The 24,596-nt window shown below is 33.6% G+C and overlaps 1 protein-coding gene across 1 annotated transcript in view; it reads left to right on the forward strand.

Moving 5' to 3' along the window:
- Positions 1-20,843, forward strand: part of LOC114334396 (chitotriosidase-1) — a 59,319-nt gene extending 38,476 nt beyond the window's left edge. The window contains exons 4-7 of the mRNA XM_028284432.2: positions 12,933-13,060; positions 15,958-16,087; positions 18,440-18,625; positions 20,473-20,843. Coding sequence (XP_028140233.2) covers positions 12,933-13,060; positions 15,958-16,087; positions 18,440-18,625; positions 20,473-20,721 — 693 coding nt within the window. The 3' untranslated portion in view covers positions 20,722-20,843. The remainder of the gene's footprint in view (positions 1-12,932; positions 13,061-15,957; positions 16,088-18,439; positions 18,626-20,472) is intronic.
- The last annotated feature ends 3,753 nt before the right edge of the window (positions 20,844-24,596 follow it).

Genomic DNA, 24,596 nt, shown 5'->3' on the forward strand with positions numbered 1-24,596 from the left:
CATGGTATACTAAAATATTTTCGGTCCTACTAAGTATGCGGTCTACTGTCGCGTTGATAAACGCATAAATAAGAAGAATTATTATTTTAGTTTTACAAATAATCCTATGTTATATCGCTGTTAACTATTTTATTTGAGAATAAGCCAGTTGTGTGGCTTATTCCCAATTAGAATAATATATTGATATGATAAAGTATTAATTTGTAAAATTGAAATAATAATTCTTCTGATTTATATGGTTCATTCACTTTGTAAAGATTTTCGTTATTGTGTGAAAACCCTTCTGAGAAAAGATTATGGTATGGTTATGGTTTAGCCACACCCATGAAATGCAAAACTTAGAAGAACTATTATATTAATTTTATACATTAATACTTCGTTAAGAATAAGCCACAAAATTGGCCCGTTTTGCACACTATAATAGATGTCGACAGGTAGACCGCATACTTATAGTAGCACAATATTTTCAATGTATATATCAGCTATCATCGCCGAATTACCTCCACAAGTTCAGTGTATCCTTCCCAAGCAACACACCCCATTGCATTCCAAAACTAGCGCTCTGTACCTCTGTTTGAGGTTACAACTGGCATACCGTTCGCCAACTCTTCTGTAGAGAAGTTTCGTCCATATACAGAAGAGTTGGCGAACGGACGAAGACGAAGTTTCGTCCATACGACGAAATCCAATACAGAGATAAGAAGACAACAAAAAGTAACAGATATGATCCAGAAGATGGCCATGTCAAAATGGAACTGGACAGGACAGATAGGAAGAATGGAAGACAACCGTTGGACAAAGCGAATTCTCACACGGCGACTAATGGCAAGCAAAAGACGTAGCGGCAGACCTCAAGCCTCAATCAAGATGGACTGATGACATCAAGCGGATGGCTGGCCACGAATGGATGCAAAAAACAGCAACCAGATATGAATGGACACACCTAAGGGAGGCTTACATCCGACGATGGATGGAATAGCTGTTGATGATGATGAATATTCCTATATTGGAGAATAGAGAATCCCATTGTTCATATATTGTGTTCATATAATGTGTTAAGACGAATTTCAATTAAAGAAAAGGCTTTCCGTAGATAATGTAGTAATCTAAATGAATCTTAGCCAGTGTATACCTAATATAAATTCTAAAGGTGTCTATTAATATAATTTTGTTTTGAACAAATGGTTTTTATCTAAGTATGAATATAAGATTGTGAAAATATTATAAGGCCAAACAGATTATCAATATATAAAATCTTAAATGTCAATACTTTTTATTATCTTAATTGAATTACAAAAATAAGCAAATCAATCACAATAAAGATCGATATCTTACTAATACTTATTTGCAGAGATAAAACAAAAATACAAACTTTCAAAAAATCTCGAGACGCAAAAATAATTATCTAATTGTAACGATATTTTCTAAGCCATTCTGTGTTAAAAAAAAATAACAAATATACTTTTTTAAAGGTGTTTATCAAAAATATTTTTCGTTAAAAAATAGTGATATACCAAAGTAGCCGTTTTCAAGAAATGCGTCCCTTTCATAGGCGGGATACCAAAAACAATATCCATATATTTACATATTTAGTCCAGAGTCCAGAGAAATAAAATGTATAAAAGGACACTGTTGGGGACTTTGTTCAGGCCAGATATCTAACGAGTTTTATGGATCTCAGTTACCAAAACCTCTATGAAGTGCATTAGATGGACTTAACAATTCAAGGCCAAAAAGCTTTCGTGTATCAGAAAAAAGAAATAGGTACATTTTTAACGAATTAGTTAAGAAACGTTAAGAATTACATTTTTAACGAGGTAACTACAGTCCGTCTAATATACTTACCGTTGCACGTCATTATCTTCGTCAGAGATCTAAGATGCCATTGTTGCGAATTACAAAAAAATTCTTGAATTCATTTTAAATCAAATATCACATAATTTTTGCGGAATTACACAACGAAACAAATTAATATTCAATGTAAATAAGTAAGAACTTTAGAAGTAGAAAACAAGAATTAAGTTATAATCTTACGTTAAAGTAAATAATAAAAACAGTAAATATAATAAAACAAATATACCTCGTCCAATTTACTTACCGTTGCACGTCATCCGCGCCATAGCCTGTGACACGATACCAACACGAAATATCTAGGCGGTAGGCGTGTTCCCCTTTAGAATCATTTTGATTCTAAAAAAGAACACACCCACCCCCTAAATATTTCGTGTTGGTATCGTGTCACAGGCTATGGCGCAGATGACGTGCAACGGTAAGTAAATTGGACGAGGTATACTTACAATAAAGGTTAAAAACAAATACTTACAATAAAGGTTAAAAACAAATATGAAGTGTCATCACCGCAACTGTCAAATAAATGTTACCAATTTACACGGATATTAGACTTTATTACGGTTGTCTTGTCCGACGGTGGTGGGGAGACTTATATTTTTGACCTTACGTCACAAGAGTTTACATTCCCATATTTTTAAATTATTTTCGATCATTGAATGTGTGTTATTGTGTATATATGTGTATTATTTGTGTTATTATGAAATAATAAGACAAATAGTACACATTTTATCTTATACCGGGTGGTGAATCGTAAAAAGGGCCATAGGAAACTCAATGTAAAATTCTGAATTGTTGAATTCCTGCTTCCCTAATTATTCTACATCAAAAGTCATGAGATAATACTTGTAGAGAATTAAAATCTGTATTCAAATCAAAAGTTAAAATTGTTCTACGATTTAAATGTATTCCAAAATTTTGAAAAATATGATACATTTGCCACAATAGGTATGCGTGTAAAAGTAAGGCCACACGTTACTATTTAACTGACAGTGCTCACACCATTGACTGAATAAAAAAATCTTTATTATTAATCCTTTCTCCGCAACTGAGGGTATCTTATCAACTGTATTGTTTTTAAACAATAGATGATAAAATAAAAATATTGACAGTTCAAAAATGTGAAGATTATTGCATTGTGTGTGGCCTAAGTTTGGGCTGAAAACTAAAATGTATTACATTTTTACAAAATTTTGGAATATGTTTAATTACGTAGACCAATTTTAACAGTTATTTCCAATACAGATTTCAATCCTCTTCAAATAGTTTCTAATGTCTTTCGATGTAAAATAATTATTAGGGAAGCTGGAATTCAACAGTTCAGAATTTTACATTGAGTTAATGCAAAACCTTGACGCATGTCAAAATTCCCAATGTGTTTTAATTGTATTCATTTTTTTCGAATCCTGAGAAAACTAATAAATATTTTTGAAAAATTTAAACTCAGAATGAAAGACTACATTATTACCGAGGGCTGAAAGTCCCTGAAAACTTCTATAATGTTTATTTTAATAAGTTACAGGGCTGAAAATAAAAGAGAAGTGTGATATTTAATTTCAAATATTTCAATCAATAGAATCTGCTTGTTTATTCTAAGGGGCTTTCCGCCCTCGGTAATAATGTAATCTTGCATCCTGCGTTTAAATTTTTCTAAAATACTTGGTTCCCTCAGGATTCGAAAAAAATCATATTACGATTCAAATGACAGTAAACTCTCGTGACGTAATCTCACCCTTAATGTTCATTGGTTAGTCGATTTAGGCTACCGTAGTAATGTCTAAGAACCGTGACCAATTTATGCCAAAATATCACCTTCATTCGATTACAGTTACAGTTGTGTTCCAAACAAAAATGTGCTTCATAAAAACGCTTTATAATCCATTTATACAAATTAAATGAAACATTATATTGTGTATTTCTTTACGTTAACATTAATAGAAATCTTCAAATATTATTTCTACGCTTATATAATAAAATATGTCTAGTGGCTGTAATTCCAGTGTACTCGGCAAAATGATTCTAAAAAGAACACACCTACCGCCTAAATATTTCGTGTTGATATCATGTGACGTGACGAGCTATGAGGAGGATGACGTGCAACGGTAAATATATTAGACGGAGTATATTTGATAAAACACGTTTAAAGCTTTAAAATGGCGATTTATGTTGATTTACTAATTTATTGTTTAAGAATAGCTTTCGTTAGTTTCATGTTTACTGTTTACTTAAAAAAGTTGGGTGACAACTTTTTAGTTTGTAATTTTAATTAATACAGCATTAAAACATAAGTTATGATGAAGTTTTCTGAAACATTACTGACTTTATAGACGAGTGGCACTCCCGCAAAAAAAACGTTTATTTTCGAGATACTGACCACGGTGTTGTGAATGGCTAATTTTGATCATACTTTATGGTTTTGATCGTCCTAAGAACGAAAATGAGGTTTATTTTGAATTTTAGATGGGGAAACATGGTCAAAATCGCAATTTTACCCTAAAAATAAAAAAAATGAAATCATGTTTTTCTTAAAATTAAAAGTTGCACCATTTTTTTTTTCAATAAGAAGTTTTGCACTTTGTACTCTATATTTTAACATAAACTTGATTAAAAAGCTAAATTTCAAATTTTGTCACTCAACTTTTGCTATTAAACTTTGCAATTCAGGAATCTGCATCTATTACTTTAAACAATTTATAACTTTTATTATAATAAGACAGAAAGATTGAAACAGAACTCATTGTATTCAGAAAGGTAAGAAATATATACTATAAAAGTTTAAAAAAAAAATATTAAAATGGAACAAATTTGTAGCGAGTTAAACGCAAAAAAACGCGACTTCATTTTTTTTATTTTTAGGATAAAATTACGATTTTGACAATGTCCCTACGTAAAATTCAAAATTAATCTAATTTTCGTTTTCAGCACCACCAAAAATATAAAGTATGATTAAAATTAGCCATTTACCACACCGTGGTCAGTATCTCGGGAAATAAGCGGTTTTTTTGGGTGTGCCGCTCGTCTATAAAGTCACATTTTTTGCATATTGCATATTTTGACTTAAAATTTTCCAGAAAACTTCTTCATGAATTATATTTTATTGGTGTGTTGGTTAAAATTATAAACTAAAAAGTTTGCCTCTCAAATTTTTTAAGTAAACATGAAACTAACGAAATCTGACGACAAAATGTTTAAAAATTAACAACTCCTCTTTTAATGCGTTTAAACATTTTGGACAAATTTTTTGTTATCTAAATACTTCGGAGCTAACACAGTAAAACTTTCAAAAGGAAATATTTACAGCGACCAAAGATACAGCGAGGTATTAGACGGAGGGGCAGCGCAGAAAAATCTATTTGAATTTACTAAAGCTAGATTTTTCACAGTTGATTACTGTGGGTGTGTAGAGAAACATACTGCGGTCGGTCAAGCGAAACGTAGAACAGGGGTTACTGAAAGGGTATCAAAGTTGCTTTCCTACTAAGGTAATTATTTCAATTTACTAAGGCTGAAAATCAGTACACACATTCTAAATTAAATATAAATAAAAGTTATTTTAGCCGGTCAGCTGTATGACGGGACAGAGCCGGTCGGTCGGCCCCAATAGTCGATTGAGGAAATGAAGCATTTTGGCTCGCAATTTTTTCGTCCAGCATGGATTTACTTGAAATTTTCACAGAAGGTAGGGAATAGTCCAAGGATCATTTTCTATATCATGCCGCTATCATACGCTAAAACATTGGGGGTGGTTCTTACCCCATCTCGGGGGTGGGAATTTTTTATTACATTTTAACCATGGAATTCGATGGAAAAAGTGATTCTAAGAAAAAAATGTTTTTTACATTTTCTTCGTAAAACTAATATTTTTCTAGTTATTCGCGCTTGAAAATAACAGTTTTTCGACGAAAAAATCGACTTTTTTAGAGGGTTTTTAAGAATACCTCGAACAATATGCATTTAACCAAAAAAACTTTAGATATCGAAATTGTATCTTTTAGTAACACAAACGAAATTATTTTCCAATAATATCTTTAAGACTAATTCAAACCGAGATACGGCATGTTAAAAGTTAACTTTTTTCGTCAAATGCATAATTTGAAATATTCAAAGCCAAATAATGGGAAAAATTTGCATTTTTCGAGGAAAACTTAAATATTCTTTTCAAGCATATAATTAGACCTTTCAAAAAAAAATAAAGTTTCTAGCATGAAAATTAAGCGACTTACAATCAAAAATATGTCGGTACCTGCTTTTCTCTACGAAAAAATCAGTGAATACAACCCCCTAATTACCTTCCTAATTATTTCTTCACCTTTCTGTAGTTCCTTTTATATTTATATTATCGATACACTCAAGGAGTTTGACCTATTTAAAATGCCTAATTTTGGAGAAATATTATATCACACTGTGTACTGATTTTCAGCCTTAGTAAATGGATTTAATTACCTTCGTAGGAAAGCAGCTTTGATATCCTCTCAGTAATGAGACTCCTCAAAAATGATTTTGTAGGATTTTTAAAGAGCTATAAGACTGTGTAAATTAAATTCCGTAAGATGCCTTAGTTTTTAATTTTGGGGCGGGTTTAAAGGGCTCGAATAAGGGGGTGTTTGCTGGTAAATAGGGGTTTTAAACAGCTATATCTGGCTAACTATTCACTATAATGAAAATCTATGCACAGGGTAATTTTAGTCATTAAAAAAGCTACAATTTAGTAGTTTATAATTTTTTTCACATCTTCAGTATTTTCGGAGACATTTTGAAGTAAAAGGTAAAAAATACCAAATTGCAAAAAATCAATTTTTCTTTAAACTCCAATTTTTCCAAAATTAGGCATTTTAAATAGGTCAAACTCCTTGAGTGTATTGATAATATAAATATAAAAGGAACTACAGAAAGGTGAAGACCAATTTTGAATTAGGAATGTAGTTAGGGGGTTGTTTTCACTGATTTTTTCGTAGAAAAAAGCAGGTACCTACATTTTTTTGTAAGTCGCTTAATTGTCATGCTAGAAACTTTTTATTTTTTTTTTGAAAGGTCTGATTGTATAGTTGAAAAAAGATTATTTAATTTTCCTCAAAAAATGCAAATTTTTCCCACTATTTGGTTTTGAATATTTCAAATTGTGCATTTGACGAAAAAAGCTGACCTTTAACATGCCGTATCTCGGTTTTTATTGGTCTTAAAGATATTATAGGAAAAGAATTTGGTTTGTGTTACTAAAAGATACAATTTCGATATCTACAGTTTTTTTGATTAAATGCATATTTTTCGAGGTATTCTCAAAAAACCCTCTTAAAAAAGTCGATTTTTTCGTCGAAAAACTGTTATTTTCAAGCGCGAATAACTCGAAAAATGTTAGTTTTACGAAGAAAATATAAAAACATTTTTTTCTCAGAATACTTTTTCCATCGAATTATATGGTTAAAATGTAATAAAAAATTCCCACCCCCGAGATGAGGTGGGAGCCACCCCCAAGGTTTTAGCGTATGATAGCGGCATGATATAGAAAATTATCCTTGGGCTATTCCCTAACTTCTGTGAAAATTTCAAGTAAATCCATGCTGGACGAAAAAATTGCGAGCCAAAATGCTTCATTTCTTCAATCGACTATTGGGGCCGACCGACCGGCTCTGTCCCGTCATACAGCTGACCGACTATAATGACTTTTATTTATATTTAATTTAAAATGTGTGTACTGATTTTCAGCCTTAGTAAATGGAAATAATTACCTTCGTAGGAAAACAACTTTGATACCCTCTCAGTAACCCCTGTTCTATGTTTCGCTTGACCGACCGCAGTATGTTTCTCTACACACTCACAGTAATCAACTGTGAAAAATCTAGCTTTAGTAAATTCAAATAGATTTTTCAGCGCTGCCTCTTGGTCTATATGGTGTATTCCACGAATATACGACTGTTTTGGATTATCGCGACAACGAATATTTTAGTGTGCAACATAAGAAGTACGAAAGTATTTTGCTATAATAATTACTCCAATAAACAACAATATAATTTGCAATTTACTTTCGTTCTTCATATTTTGCACAGTAAAATATTCGTTGTCGCGATAATCCAGGAGGAATGGGGTATAAATCTGAAAAACTATCAAAATAGATTTTTTGCATTTTTGCATATAAAATTTGATTTTGAACATGTTTCACCAATTCTAGATAAAGATAACTTCATATTCGGATTCAGCGACCTCGAAAACATAAAGAATGACTAAAACTGGTCATTCACCTTAAAGTTTATTTTCGTTGTCGTTATAACGTAATTTCAGGGGTTGCTGCCGCTTGTCTAACGGGAATACCTACTTTCTTTGGACTAATTGTGTAACATTTTTAATAAATTAGCGCTTTTCACAACAATAGAGTTAATATGAAAAACAAAAATCATAGGTTGCTGAATTTTCACATGGTATATTTAAAATTATAGGTTTGAAAGGTAAAACTTTCTTTCTAAAAAATGGTAAGGACTTACCATTAAACTTGTCAAAGAAAACCAACATGCGGAAATCACTAGATTTCCACCAAGTCACCATGCGGGCAGCTTTTGGTCAATTGAACGATGTATCAAACAATGAATTTCTGTAAGCTTGAAAGCTACACAGTTAATATGTAAATTCGGTGCGTTTACACCACTTTCGGATTAAGAAAGAAATGAACGACTTGACTGGTCAACTGCAGTTTGATTATATCTACACATGGGCGCAGTCATTTTTTTATTTGAAGGGGTTCTTATCTAAATCAAATAATTTTAAATTTTAGGTGTTTGTATAGCCTCAGAAGCCTAAACGACATAATTTCATGATTCTTTATAAAAGTTCATTACCAGTAGCAAAAAAATCAATATTCTTCTTCTTCTGGTACCTACCCGTTTCGGATGTTGAAAATCATATTGGCAATCATAACCTTGCTCGCTGCGGCTCGAAACAGTTCCGTTGAGGTTTTCTTAAACCATGTTCTCAAATTCCGCAGCCATGATATTCTCCTTCTACCGGGTCCTCGCTTACCTTTAACTTTACCTTGCAATATGGACTGCAGCAGGGAGTAACGGTGCCGATTTCTCATAACGTGTCCCAGATACTGCAGTTTTATGCGTTTGATGGTAAACACAATCTCCGGTTTCTTCTTCATTCTTCGTAGAGCTTCCTTGTTCGTGATCTTTGTTGTCCATGATATTTGCAGCATTTTTCTATAAAGTTACATCTTAAATGCTTCAAGTTTTTTAATAGTGGTGTCTGTAAGCGTCCATGCCTCCGCTCCGTAATCATATCAAAACATAATATCTCAAATGTCTCATTTTTGTATATAGGGATATGTTGTGACTTTGAAGATGGCGCTCATTTTGTTAAAGACCGGTCTTGCTTTTCCTATGCGGCACTTTATTTCCTGTACATTGCTTCACTGCTCATTTATAATAGTTCCCAGGTAGCAATACTGTTTTAGGCGCTCTATCTGCGTTCCATTAATGTATAGATGAGCCCCGTGTATATTCTCCTTGCTAATAATCATTTGTTTGTTTTTTTGGGTATTATTGTTTAGTCAGTACTGTTGACTGTACTCGTTGATTTTGTCCATTATCCTCTGAAGTCCCTCGAAACTATCTGCTATCACCATTTTGTCGTCGGCATATCTAATATTGTTTACTCTTTCTCCATTTAGAAGGATGCCTTCGTATACTCCGTATAGAGCTTCGTTAAAAAATCTCTCTAAATACATATTAAATATCAACGGCGATATGATACATCTCTGTCTAACTCCACGTAGTATTTTTATGTTATCTGTTTCTTCTCTGGTAATTTTCATATATGCGGTCTGATGCCAGTAGAGTTCTGAAATTATTCCGAAGTTTTTGTCATCCAAGTCTGCTCCTTTTAAAATTTTAATCATCTTTTGGTGTTGAACTCTGTCAAATGCCTTTTCATAGTAGATCAAGCACGTGTATACGTCGCAGTTAACGTCACTGCATCTTTGAAATAGGACCTGTACTCCAAAAAGTACCTCTGTATAGGCCGTTTCAGGATTTTGACGTTTATGTCATCACTGGGACGAAATTAATAAGTGTATTCGCAGAGACAGTCAGGAACTAGTCGACGACAAGCGGAAAATGCCATGACTAAAGCACAGTATACTAAAGTCCGCGTCAGACTCCACGAAAGAACGTATTTTATTTGTTTATATTTTTTGACATTGTGTTTCATACATTTTTTACCACTTTAATAGTTTTCTAGTTGTATTTTGAGAACATTTTGTTGTGGATTTTGTGTAGTTTGTAGTTGTAGAAGTACTTGAACGAATTTATTTAATTTTAAACAGTGAATAAATAAAGATAAGTGATTATTTTCGAAAGTTATTGGCAGATAATGGCAGACAATGGCAGATGTTATTTGTAGGTACCCTACTTAGTAATTTAGCATTATTATAGGAAATTTTATAGCTTTATTATTAAATTTAACCATTTTTTGTCTCTCAGATCATAACTTATTTAGTTCAGTTGGTTTTCTGCCTAAAATGTAGCACTGATGGTAACCAATAAAACTGAACTTTATCCAATGAACTGTCAATACGGATGGAATAGGCACGAAGAAAATTAATGCGGCCACGATACAAGAGAGATGTCCTAGAGAGAGACAAAGAATGGACTGGAAAATTTTACAGGCAGTGTAATTTCAGTTGCCTATATCAACTTAAATCGGGGAAATAGACCTCATATTTTTTTAATTTTACTAACTTAACTTAATTTTTAAATACTGCCTATCAGCTCTGAGTTAAAAAAATATGAGGTCCATTTCCCCGATTTAAGTTGATATATTACACGGCCTCTCAAATTTTCCAGCACATTCTCTGTCTCTCTCTAGGACCTCTCTCTTGTATGTTGGTGGCAATCTCGCTTCACTATTGAATGGGACAGGGCCATTCCATCCGTATTGACAGTTCATTGACTTTATCACGATTATTTCGCATTACACACTTCAAAACACAACAGAAATGAAGCATATTATCGATTATTCCAGTAAAAATGTTAAATTAATCCTTGTACAAAACAAAATTACAAATAAATGCAACTAAAATGATCTAAACCACATTAAGAACTGATAGAATAAATTTATGTTTTCCTTACAGCCGCCATATTGGCATAATATTGACAGCATGTTGGAACGGCCTATTACAGAACCCGAACTGTCTGTCAATTAATAAATACAAAATACAACTTTGAAGTCGTCAAAGAATTCAAGTACCTGGGCGCGATCATAACATCTGAAAATTAATATGAAAAGGACGTGGCAACCAGGATCATAGCAGGAAACACAGCATATTACTCATTAATGACCGCACTTAGATAAAAAATACTCTCAAGACCAGCAAAAATAAGATTATATAAGACAATAATTTGTCCCATAATAACGTATGAAAGCGAGACATGGACTCTGAACCAGCGGGAAACGACAAAATTACTGGTACTTGAAAGAAAGACACTGAGGACTATCTATGGGCCTGGGCCTTGCAGAGAAGAGAAAACAGGAGATTAGAGAAGATACAATGATAAACTCCACACAGTATATGGAGATGAAAACATAGTACGCTACATTAAAGCCAACAGAATAAGATGGGCGGGCCACGTGCTATAAGATCGAGTGACGAAAGACTTCTGAAAGCCACATTCTGGGAAAGGCCCGATGGTAAAAGGTCAGTTGGTCGCCCAAGAAAGAGTTGGAAGGACGCAGTAGCCAGTGATCTACGCAAAATGGGAGTACATCAATGATGGGAAATAGCTGCTCAGGACCGACAACAATGAAGGGAAATAGTAAACGCGGACAAGGCTCACATAGAGTAGAGCCAAATGATGATGATGATGATGATGATGATGAACTGTCTGTCCGATATTTGTTACTCGCACTTCTGATAAATTCTTTCATGGATGACTCTAAGAAACAGTTTCAACATATGGCTCATTAGGCTGATTGTTCATGATTGATTGAAAATTAATATAATACCTAATATTAATTTTGTGGTATAAATACTTTGTGGTAGACCGCATATTGGATGGTAGACCGTGTATCAAACCGGCACTAATGTAATTATATTTTCCTATTTAAAATATTACCTGCGGGTAAATCATAATTGTTCTTTTAGTCAAGGAAGTCTCTTCGCATCGGCTCGGGAAAATGTTCTTAGTCAGGTTTGTTGCATAATCTTACTCCTAAGTTAGTATTATGTATTTGCTAAGAAAGGTATTTTTAATAAGGGTGTATTGTATTTTATTATTCATCTTATTATTTTCCTTAAGTTATACTATTTATTAAATTTTTTTAAAAAAATTACTACATGTTTGTATGTATACAGGTTTTTCCTGTTTGTACATGTGAATTGGTGACCACGCCACTTACTAAATACTATGCAAGATTTCTTAGAATATCATATTTATTTTCGTAATTATATTATGTAGAAAAAATAGTAAAAATTAAATAGTGTTGGGTCGGATACGTGACAAGATAATCTGAAGACACACAGACACGCAGAAGAATAAAGTGGAGACCATAGATAAGAGGGTGGGGACCAAGCCAAACGAAAACAGATAAAGGTAGGCAACAGAAAAGATTGGTATACCCAATCCAAACTTCTTCAGGAAAACGATGGATAGGTAAAACATATAACAGAGATTAGTAGAGAAATCTGAATGAGATGTATATTTAAGTGTGGACAAAATATGGATTAAATAAAAAGAATAACTCCAATAAATGGATATCCGACAAATAATTTGTTTCGAACCAGTATTGAAGTAATTCTTCTTTTCTCATTGATTTAATTACTGGAAAATTGTTAATACATAATATGTAGATTTCACCAGTGGCACAAATCGGTATAATTTGTTTTAAACGTTTCTTAGGAATAGTCCTTACAGGACTATAGCCAAAATTTCAAGTAAGAAATAACACAATTGGATTTTTTTTAAATGTGTTATTTGTTTAATGATAAAAACTCTTTCCCAAATCTTTACGCGTAATTTATAAAAAGTTATATCCGCTAATGACCTATCGTGCTTTACAAAATGTATCACAATAATCAAGGAATATTCTTATTTCAGGAGAATTATGTCGAACTTTTGAAAGCTCTTAGTGACGTCCTTGAGCCCAAAGGATACTTACTCAGTGTAGCCACTGCAGGCGCCGTTGAAAAAATCGACGTTGGATTTGACGTCTCAGTTATAAATGAGTAAGTATACATTAAAGACAAATGTTGCACGTCGACGTCATACCTCATTTGTAACCATATTTTATTTTTATTATCAGGCCATACACATTAACTTGCATTCAAATACAGAGTGAGTTTTATGTACGGAACGCCTGAATTACCTCGGAAACGGCTTGCACGATTTTTATAGATTTTGGTAAGGGTCTTCTAATATTATAGTGGTATTTACATACAAAAATCAAATTTTTCTGCCCGGGCACACATCATTTTACGTTCTTTGCATCATTAGTAACAATAGGTATATGTATTTAAATATATGTATTTCAGTTACAAAAGACCTATTTTGTTTTCAATGACCCAAAGAACTTAAAATAATGCCCGGGCCGAAGAAATTTATTTCTATAATTTGTTTTAATTTTTTTTAATAAATGTAGCAATAACTCCGAAATTACGGCATCTAGATATACGGAATATTACATAAAAATAATCAATATTTCGTAAGGACTTCAAAAGTCTGTTCAACTTCAATATGGTGTCCCATTTGAAAGCAGAAAGTGCATTAGATTTCCAGAATAACGGAAGATCTGACAACAATGCAAATACCACCATAATATGGGCCGCATCAAAAGACCCATAATTCACTTAAACCTACAAAAATTGTGCAAGCCGTGCAAGAAATAATGCAAGCACATTCCAACAAAATTGTATTGAAATGGCGGTTCAGTAATCACGGAATCAAATTTAGAACAAGCGTAAAAAATGCAAAATCTAGAAATGCTGTAATAAACAATGTAATATAATAGTATAACTAGGAAATGTTCAGAATATCGATTAATTAACCTGATCGCATCCTTAGCGTTTTCTAAGATACTTCATAACACAATGAGATACCAATGAGGAAGAAACTCATAAGGAGACGCAGTGTGTATTTTTCGAAATGCATTCGAGACTAAAAAAGCACTCTTTGCACTGAACTTCGTTTGCAAAGATATTATGATTAGACAAAATTTATGTTTTAAGTGCTTTTTTGGAGGATTTTGATAAAACACTGATATACTGGATTTATGGAACCAAGCAAATATCTTTGAAACGAAAAGAACAATATTTATGAAACTTTGCACGCAAGTAGAGTGACGCAAAAGGCATCTGATGCCATATTTTTTGTTACTACTCCACTTCCGGTTTCACCGGAAATACCCTTAACTTATTTACTTTAAATGGGATACCCTGTATATTTTTGCAGATTTTAAAAGAACTTGATATTTTTTATTCATACATACCAAATTTGGAAGAAAAAATGTGTTAAAAAGTGTCTGTAGAAAATTTTTTGTACTAATACAACGTAGTAGGAGATAAACGGGTACCATCTATTATACTGTAGACTAAAATTGTTGTTTACATGCACTGCATGACTTCTTTGAATTTAGTATAGTACATAGGTAACTGTTACTGAACTAATTGACAGAAATAAGTAGTATTAAAAATGGTTCATTTGAGTGAAAAATATCGTATTGAAATATTAATGATAATCGGTTATGGCGAATTTTTATTTTTTGAGGTGAATTTTCCAAATCGATGGATTGGACGTAAAGGATTCATGGAGTGGCCCGCTCGTTCTCCGTACCTCAACCCGTTAAATTTTTTTCTTTAGGGTTATCTAAAATCACGTGTTTACGTTAGGCGACCAACATGCTTGAAACATTTGAGACAGAATAATAATTGATGAATGTGAACTAATACGACGAGAAATCTTGCAGAGGGACTCACGAATTTATTTATAGGCTTGCACGTTGTCAGAAGGTGAACGGCGGACATTTTCAACATTTGAGATGATTTTTTTAAATATTTATTATCATTGGTCTAACGTAAAAAAATTAAGCTATTTTTTAACGGTAAAGAGATTTATATCTTGTTTTAATAGTTTTTTCTTCCAAACTTGGTAGGTATGAATTAAAAATAACAAGTTTTTTTAAAACCTCTAAAAATAAACTGGGTGTCTCATTTAAAGTAAATAAGTTAAGGCTATTTCCGGTGAAACCGGAAGTGGAATAGTAACAAAAAATATGCCATTAGATGCCTTTTACGTCACTGTACGTGACTTTTACTTTTATGCAAAGTTTCATAAATATTGGTCTTTTCGTTTCAAAGATATTTGCTTGGTTCCATACTTTATTCCAACTCTGTATACAAAACCTTAATAAGACCTTAATAAGATCGGTTTTGATATATGGGGCTGAAACGTAGACCTTATCTCAAAACGATGAAAGGCTTCTTGGTATTTTTGAGAGAAAAATTCTTAGAAAGATTTTTGAGGCCGTAAATGAAAAAGGGCTTTGGCGTCGAAGATACAACTTTGAACTATATCAGTTATACAGAGATCCAGATATGGTGAAATTCGTTAAGTGCAGAGACTTCGGCTGGACACATTCCCAGGATGTCAGATCACGAATACACGAAGAGATTAACATTTTCAAAACCAGAGGGTACAAGAAGTAGAGGCCGATCACGAAGAAGATGGATTGATGATGTGGAAGAAGACCTAAAAATTCTAAGGGTTAGAAGATGGAGGGAAGTTGCCAGAAATCGACAGGAGTGACGACTTCTTTGCGAGCAGGCCAAGATCTACAACGGATTGTCGAGCCATTTATGATGATGAACTCATCTGTATCTATCTTCATTCTATTGATCGTGTGCTTCACTTCTTCTCTTGGTATATCTGATCCTGTTTTACTATCCGTATCCATGTATTTGTTGCTTGTATATTATTTTATAGAGAATACCCTACTAATTATACTTTAATTTTTGTTTTTTCTTTCGTGCTTACGTTTTATGCAACTGTTCGTTGCGTGGTCTTATTGACGCCATTTTAAAATTTGTCCAATTGTAGTTGGATATTAATCACTTTTCTCATTTTGTAGGTTGGTGGATATGATTAACGTTATGGTTTTTGATTTTCATGGAGCATTTGAGAATTTTGTAGGACACGTTTCACCATTGTTCCCAGCTCAAGTTGATTACGAATATGAAGCTAATAGTACATACAATGTAGTAAGTAATAAAATTTATAAATTTTTATAATATAAAAGAAAATAGTGGTTTGATGCCAGGCATCCATATACTTTTAACTCTCTTACTCTTGCCAATGTTTTTTAATAGCTCCAGAATTCCTTATAAAATAGATAAAGAGGTATCTATATAAACCTTGTATTTATCTGATAGTTTCTAAAATTTATTAATATTTTATTTCCATTAGCTCTGTAAGTCTTTTTTTATACAAGGAAGGACAATCTCAATCAGATTCCATCAGATATGTACCGCATCTGAGCCAATCTGAGGGTATGTAATGAAGTGCTAGTGGAAAGTGCACAAGTAGACGTTGCTGAAAAACTGTTCCGTAGTATTACTCCACTCATGTAGAGCATGTCTCCTTTACTTCTTCATCCGATCTCTATCGCATCGTCGCTTGACAATATTAAAATATTATTCACAAAATCAGCCACAGACATTACTTGGGAAAAGTAGTGAAACCCGATGGATACTGACGCTTCATTATCAAAAAATGTTTTTTTGGAAAGCTGTTTGTAAACTATATTTTTTTGCTAATTAATTGCTGTTTGAATTTGCATTGACGAATTCCCAAAAACTGCCCCATCAAACTCTAGCACAAAACTCACTCCCAAATAAATCGAGATATCGGCAAAAAATTATGAAACTAGAAAATGAACCGCTACGAAATAATTACTAATTAACTGCTGAAACAATTTATTGCTGCAACCGTTTCCGAGAAGCAATGGTTATGCTAACTTTACGGATACGCTAGCATACCTAATCATAACTATATCTCAACAAGAAAAGAGCTACAAGGCCCTTCTTGGCGGCATATTTATTGCTAATTAGTTGCTGTTGCTTGGTACATTGACCAACCCTCAAAACTACCCAAAAACTTTGAAACTAAATATATGCAGAAGCTTATCAAAAATTAGTCCCTAATCCGCAAGAATGTACGGGCCGCGAATTTACAAAAGCTATAATAAGTCAGTCATGGGGGCGACTGAATTCGAGTAGGTTTTGTATGCAGAATATTAGTTACATTGTTACATATTCTATTATTTATTTCGGTCCAGAAATTAACTGTATTGGTTAAGGATTTGTAAGCGACATTTTTCAGTCATGTAAGTAAAACTAATCAGGTATTTACTTAAGTGGATTTATTATTATATCATAAAATTTAGATACGTTTTGAAAATTAAAATGAATAATATATATTTGGATATGCTTAACACGTTGACGGACAGCACATCTATAGACGTCTAATTTCCATTGATGTAATGTGACACAACGTCTATAGGTACGCTCTAAGCTTCGCTGGTGTCGCTCCTAGCGGGTTACTAATTCAACTTTCACCGGTAATTTTTAAATTTATTATTTAATTATTATCGCTTAATATTTACATCGCTAAAAAGTAATTACATTGTAATAGATTTTTTTAAGATTTTGCTAATCATTTTGACGTTCTATTGATGAACTATTAATTTCTTACTTCGGATACTTTCACAATTATCATGTAGATGGCGCTAAGATCAATAGATTAATTTATAATTACATATTACGGAACATTAAAAAACGTAAATTCAGTATTTAAAACATAAGTATATTTAAGGTAAAAATATATACCACAGCTTTGACCAACTAATATTTTTTATAATTAATGTTTTTAATTTTAATTTTAAATTAATCACTTTGCCATTTATGTAAAATTTCCAGTAAACGTTCTACGTATGAGCTCACAGCCTATAAACATTTTTAAAATAACAAGTTGTGTAGATTTTTTGTCACATTACATCTACAGATGCCTATGAAATGTGACACGACAGCCATGGTCGTCGTCCACATGTTTACAAAAAATATTAAAAAACTGATTGTGTCCATAAACTATAAGCGGTAAAAAAATTCAGCAATTTCCCTATTCTACTTTGCAAAATTCATATTATAGTGTCACAACACTTGCTTGCATAAGACTGTTCTAAGTTGCATAATGACAGTTTGCTCTATAAACAATGTCCTCAAATCAAGTATTCTAAATGGGAAATAGCCACAATTTAATTAAAAAAATTATTTTATTAACGTTTCCACGTCCAAATCGGATGTCGTTGTCAAAATACAACGATGTATTTTGACAACGACATCCGATTTGGACGTCAAAACTTTAATAAAATCATTTTTTTAATTAAATTGTGGCTTATTTCCCATTTAGAATAGTTGGTTTGAGGACATTGTTTATAGAGCAAACTGTCATGATTTTTTATGTAGAATTGCCCCTTAAAGTTTTTCGTACTTATTTACTAACACCCTGTATATTGCATAAGTATTCATTCATATATTAATCCAGTAATTTTATAGGACACAGGAATCCAACACTGGATATTGAGTGGTGCAGATCCCGCAAAAATAAACCTCGGCATTGTCACCTATGGAAGAACCTATACCTTAGCTGATAAAACCAATACTTCTCTTTATGCAAATGTTACCGGTGGTGGTAATACAGGGCCATATTCTGCACAATCTGGATATTTAGGATATAATGAAGTAAGTATTAACTTTTCATTGTATATAATCACTGGAATTTCAATGATTTAAAATGATTGGTAGTATTTAAAATAAAACGTAAGTACTAAATAGAAAAATTATATTTAATTCAGGGAAATATGCAAAAAACTATCCTGTTTGTGACATATCCCCATCTAGGCAAACGACAGTTATTTTGACTGCTGATTAAAAATACAAATTAAAAAAGAAACATCGGAATCCATAAACTTGAGATACAGTTAACAGATCCCTCCTCCTCTATCGCCCCCGCGAGTTTCAAAGTCGGCCGATTTTGAGAACCAAATTTTATAGTTTTGTGGATTATTCCGTTAAAAAATTTAATAATTTGGCACATTAAATTGTTAAAGTATGTTCCTTCAAATGACGCTAATTGAATCTCTTAATTGTTGTAAACATAGCTGCTGTAAATTTAAAGAAAAAGTGACTAACTTCGTCCTGAATTGTTCTAGGACAACTTTTTTCTTTCTAAATTTGTAAAAAAAGATTTCCAAATATAAAAAATTATTTTCATGCATGTAATATTTAAAAAGTTATTCTAAATGTTTATAGGCAAAAAATCGATATGTTTTTGCAAAACTATTTTGCACATTTTCTCATTCTTTTAGAGCCTAGATCTAGCAGTATTTTTATACGTCGGAACCATTACAAAGACAATAGTGGCAAAAGAAACAGCTCTTTGCGCCTTCATTTACATAGAGGGAGCATTCGATAATAACTCATAGGAATCCATAAAAAGAGCACTAGTAAAGAGGAGCGGTGAAACCTCACTAATACAATGGTCAATGATAAAAACCACCATCATCACAGCTAATATTGGGGGAGAATCTGTAACTGTGGCAGCAGTAAAGGGGTGCCCTCAAGGGGACTACTATCGCCCCTGCTGTGGTCACTGGTCGTGGATGACCTCCTTACTAAGTTGCATGATTCTGGTTTTCAAACCCAAGGTTACGCAGATGACCTAGTTGTTATAATTAGGGGCAAGCATGACCAGATTATATCTAGTCTCATGCAAACTGCTCTAAACAAAATCAAAAGTTGATGCTCGAAGGAGGGCTTAAATGTCAATCCTAGTCTTTGATACCATTCACAAGGAGACGTAAATACAATTTACAGGCTCCAATTATGAATGGCATCATATTTATTAGACCACAAACTAGATCACTAGATCACAAACTCACCTGGAATAGTCATATTGAAAAATGTTATCCAGAGCCTTGGTGGCAAGTTGGACTTGCCGCAAGACATGGAAAGGCTTAGGGCCTAAAACCGAAAATGACTGGTCATATAAAATTATTATTAGGCCGATGGTCACATACGCATCACACGTATGGTGGCCAAAGAACACAACAAACAACAGCTAACGTCAAGCTGCAAAAAGTGCAGCAACTAGCTTGTCTAGGAATAACAGGGGCGATGTCAACATGCCACACTGTAGCTTTAAAAGCGATGGCCTCCCTCAGTTCTTTCCAGTGTTCTCTACACTGGGCCGCTTGCAGCCAGTTTCCCACTACTCTTTTTATATCGTCAGCCCATCTAATCGGTTGTCGTCCTCGGCTTCTTTTATAGTTTCTAGACCTCCATTCCATGATTCGTCTCGGACGGTGGACAAGACGCAGTTGTTATATGACCAATAAATCTAGATATATGACCAGACAATACTTCTTGCATTAGAAGTGATATTATTGGCTTTTATCAGACTAATATCAGACTATTGATTTCATTAAGATGTTCATCTTATCTCATACCTTCTTTTTCTTGATTTGTTAAAATTTATTTACAGGCGCCTTTATTTTTTTCTTGCGATTTTATTTTTTATTGTGTTTCAGATATGCGAATTTTATTTAAATTCTACGTATGTCTGGGATGATCAGCAGAAAGTACCTCACAGATATTGGGACGATCAATGGGTTGGATTTGAAGACGAAAGATCTATAACAGAAAAAGTCAACTACGCTCGGGATAATGAATTAGGAGGAATGATGGTGTGGTCATTGGATTACGACGATTTTAGAGGAACTTGTGGAGAAAAATATATTTTATTAAAGGCTATAAACAAAATTCATGATCAGTTTTGAATTTATAAATTTGATTTTATGAAGTAAGTTATTCCAGCAAAATGTCATGATACTTATGTAAACTAGCCATTTAGTAAAACCATAAAAAACAAAATAACAATAATAAAAAATAACATTAATAATACACTAATTTACTATCCTATATCTGTTATCCATAACTGGTATCATTCCGAAGAACCTCTTAGAGAACGTCAAACAGTTAGGTCTTAATACACATCTTTACAAGATTATGCAAAACCCAAATATGAATAGTAATAACAATATCAAAAACAATCTGTGTTTTAAATGGAACAAAAAAATCGCCCAAGTAAGTATATCTTGAGATACAAATAAGGAAGAAACAATATAGAAAGAGTTTGCGCAGTGCCAAGGCAATCCTTATTATCTTCTCAACCAAAATAGTGATGTCATTCTAACGAGTTTCAGTTTGAGGTGACAGATGTCAATATTTTCTTCGATATTATTCATCCAGTTTTAATTTTTTGTTTAAGGGTTCCTTCAACTTTTTTAACTATGTGATATTATTAATTATTTTTTACTTACTTTCAACATCTTTGCAGATTTTAACAATCATCTTCGTTTGAACTAAGCTAAGTAATAGTCATATCCATATGTAGAATATTAATATTTGTGTATACATAATATATCCGTTTGTATATATTTATAAATTTGATAGAGAAGTCAGCATAATAACCAAACCATTGGCACTGATATTGGTGGACTACGAGAAAGCATTTGAAATCATAAGCCAGCAACAAATGCTAAAAGCATTGACAGAATCTTGAATAGATCATCGCTACAGGAACATAATCAAATATACCTATCTACCAAAATGCAACAGCTAGCGTAAAACTATCTGAACAATAAACAAATAAATTCTGTATACAGCGAGGAGAACGACAAGGAAACACCGTATCAACAAATCTATAAGCGACGCTTTTAAAACACACTTGTAAGAAGGCAGATCTGAACAAATATAGTCTCAACATAAATAGAAAAAAGCTCAGTCGTTTAAGATTCGAAGACGATGTCGTCCTTATAGGCGATCGTATGGTTGATGCAATAATACCTAATGTTGAAAAAATTATACCACGCTTCCTTATGGGTCGAACTAAAGATTAGCATGAACAAGACCCAAATAATTACTAATCTGGTGCTAAATCGTAATATTGTTGTTGATGGAAGGGATATTGAGCAGACTGCATAGTATAAGTACTTGGGGCATGAAATTCGGTTAGGCAGAGAAAACCAGACGTGTGAGCTCCCTCGTCGCATATGATTAGCCTGGGAAGCGTTTGGTAAATTAAACTATATATTTAAATCGGACTTACCCGTATGCCTCAAAAGGAAAATGTTTGACCAATGTACAGTAGGAAAAATGAAAGAATACCCATGAACGAACATATAAAACACGCTATATTTTTCTGTCACCGTGTCACACAAAAAATTGGCCAGCGCAAGTACATGTAATAATTATTATTACATGTACTTGCGCTGGGCAATTTTCTTTGTGACACGGTGACAGGAAAATACAGCGTGTTTTATATGTTCGTTCATGGGTATTCTTTCATTTTTCCGACTGTATGTTACCTGTACTCACTTATAGAGCGGAAACATTAACATCACAGAAAAGGTAGTGAACAGGATTCGCGTAATTCAGAGCGCTATGGAGTGCCAGATATTGGGTGTCTCCCTGAGAGACCGAATCCCGAATGAAGGAATCCGTCGTAGAACAAAAACAACAGATGTTGTCGAAAAAATCACATTTTTAAAGGGGAATTGGGCAGGACACGTCGCCACATGATCAGACAATCGATAGACAAAACGTATTGTCGAGTGGAAGCCACGACAAGAATCACTACAGAGAAGATCAACCAGATAGGCCGACGATCTGAAGCGTATTATCTATAACTGGATGCAAGCCGCACAAGACAGAGGCAGATGGAAAGAGATAAGGGAGACCTATGTCCAGCAGAGAATAGGGAATAGGGAGACCTATGTCCATGCTTCTATCCTTACGGGATAGAAGCATGGACACTTAACGCATCGACTACTAAAAAGTTGGAAGCATTTGAACTGTGGGTGTATAGAAAAATCCTGAAGATATCATGGACCGAGCATATAACAAACAACGAAGTCAACAAAAGAGACGAGTTGAGTTGAGAAGAGTCAAAAAAAGACTGGAAATATTGGAAACCATCAAGACACGAAAGCTGCAGTACCTGGGGCATGTTATGCGTAATGAGAGATACAACATACTTCAGTTGATTATACAGGGGAAAATCCAGGGCAAGAGAAGTGTAGGAAGGAGACGAATCTTGTGGTTGCGTAACTTGAGGGAATGGTACGGATGCACATCAACCGAACTATTCAGAGCAACAGCATCTAAGATCAAAATAGCCATGATGATTGCCAACCTCCGGAGATGGCACGTGAAGAAGAAGAAGATGTCCAGCAGTGGACACGCAGATGTTGATGATGGTGACGGATTAATACCTAGTTGCATCAACATATCTTAAGCTTAAGACGTGCCTTAAGTTTAGTTTACTAAACATACGCGTTGCACTATATTGAGTCTTAGATCAATTTTCAGCTTGACACAATGGATTACCACGTCGATTGCATCTTAAACTTTGTCTCAGTTTAGACGGGCTTAGATAAAAATCGAAAATTATGTATGTATAAGCTGAGCTTAGCTAAGCTGGATCTTAAGATTTGTTGGTGCAACCAGGCATAACAATTTTATATCTGATTGGTTACTAGATGCTTTACTCTGATTCTGACTATGAATCTCGTTCCCAGTTTGTATGCTGCCATATATATCGTGTATTCCTCCCTTTCAAATTTCCTCTTCTCCAGCCACTGCATTTCCTAAAGAGCAAAATTATATTCGTTATGTACTTTACTAATGTTGCAATAAATATCTCTTCCTCTTCTTCTTCTGGTTCCTATCCGTTTCGGATGTTGGAAACCATATTGGCAATCATAAACTTGCTTGCTCCGGTTCAAAACAGTTCCGTTGAGGTTTTCTTAAACCATGTTGTCAAATTCGGCAGCCATGATATTTTTTACCTTGCAATATGGACTGCAGCAGAAAGTAACGGTGCTGATTTCTCATAACGTGTCCCAGATACTGCAATTTTATGCGTTTGGTGGTAAATCAATTTCCGGTTCCTTCTTCATTCTTCCTAGAACTTCCTTGTTCGTGATCCTTGCTATCCAGGATATTCTCAGCATTCTTCTATAAAGCCACATTTCAGATGCTTTAAGTTTTTTAATAGTGGTATTGGTATGCGTTCATGCCTCCGCTCCGTACAATAGTATAGAGAAAACATGACATCTCAAATGTCTCATTTTTGTATCTAGGAATATGTTGTGGCTTTTGATGATGACACTCATTTTGTTAAAGACCTATGCCTTACCTTTCCTATACGGCACTTTATTTCCTGTACATTGCTCCACTGCTCATGTATAACAGTTCCCACTTAACAATACAGTTTTACGAACTCTATCTGCGTTCCATTAATGTATAGATGAGCCCCGTTTATATTCTCCTTGCTGATAATCATTTCAGTCAGCCAGAACCCACCCAGGATTGTAGCGCTACGTGACGATGATGGTAATCATTTGTTTCGTTTTTTGGATATTAATGTTTAGTCCGTACTGTTGACTGTACTCGTTGATCCTGTCCATTAGCCGCTGAAGTCCCTCTAAACTATCTGCTATCACCATGGTGTCGCCGGCATATCTAATATTGTTTACTCTTTCTCTATTTAGAAAGTAGATTAGAGTTTAGATTCCAGTAGAGTTCTGAAATTATTCTGAGGTCTTTGTCATCCAAGTCTGCTTCTTTTAAAATGTTAATTATCTTTTGG

Source organism: Diabrotica virgifera, chromosome 1 (genome assembly GCF_917563875.1).
Source record: "Diabrotica virgifera virgifera chromosome 1, PGI_DIABVI_V3a".
In the NCBI taxonomy this organism is placed as follows: Eukaryota; Metazoa; Arthropoda; class Insecta; order Coleoptera; family Chrysomelidae; genus Diabrotica; species Diabrotica virgifera.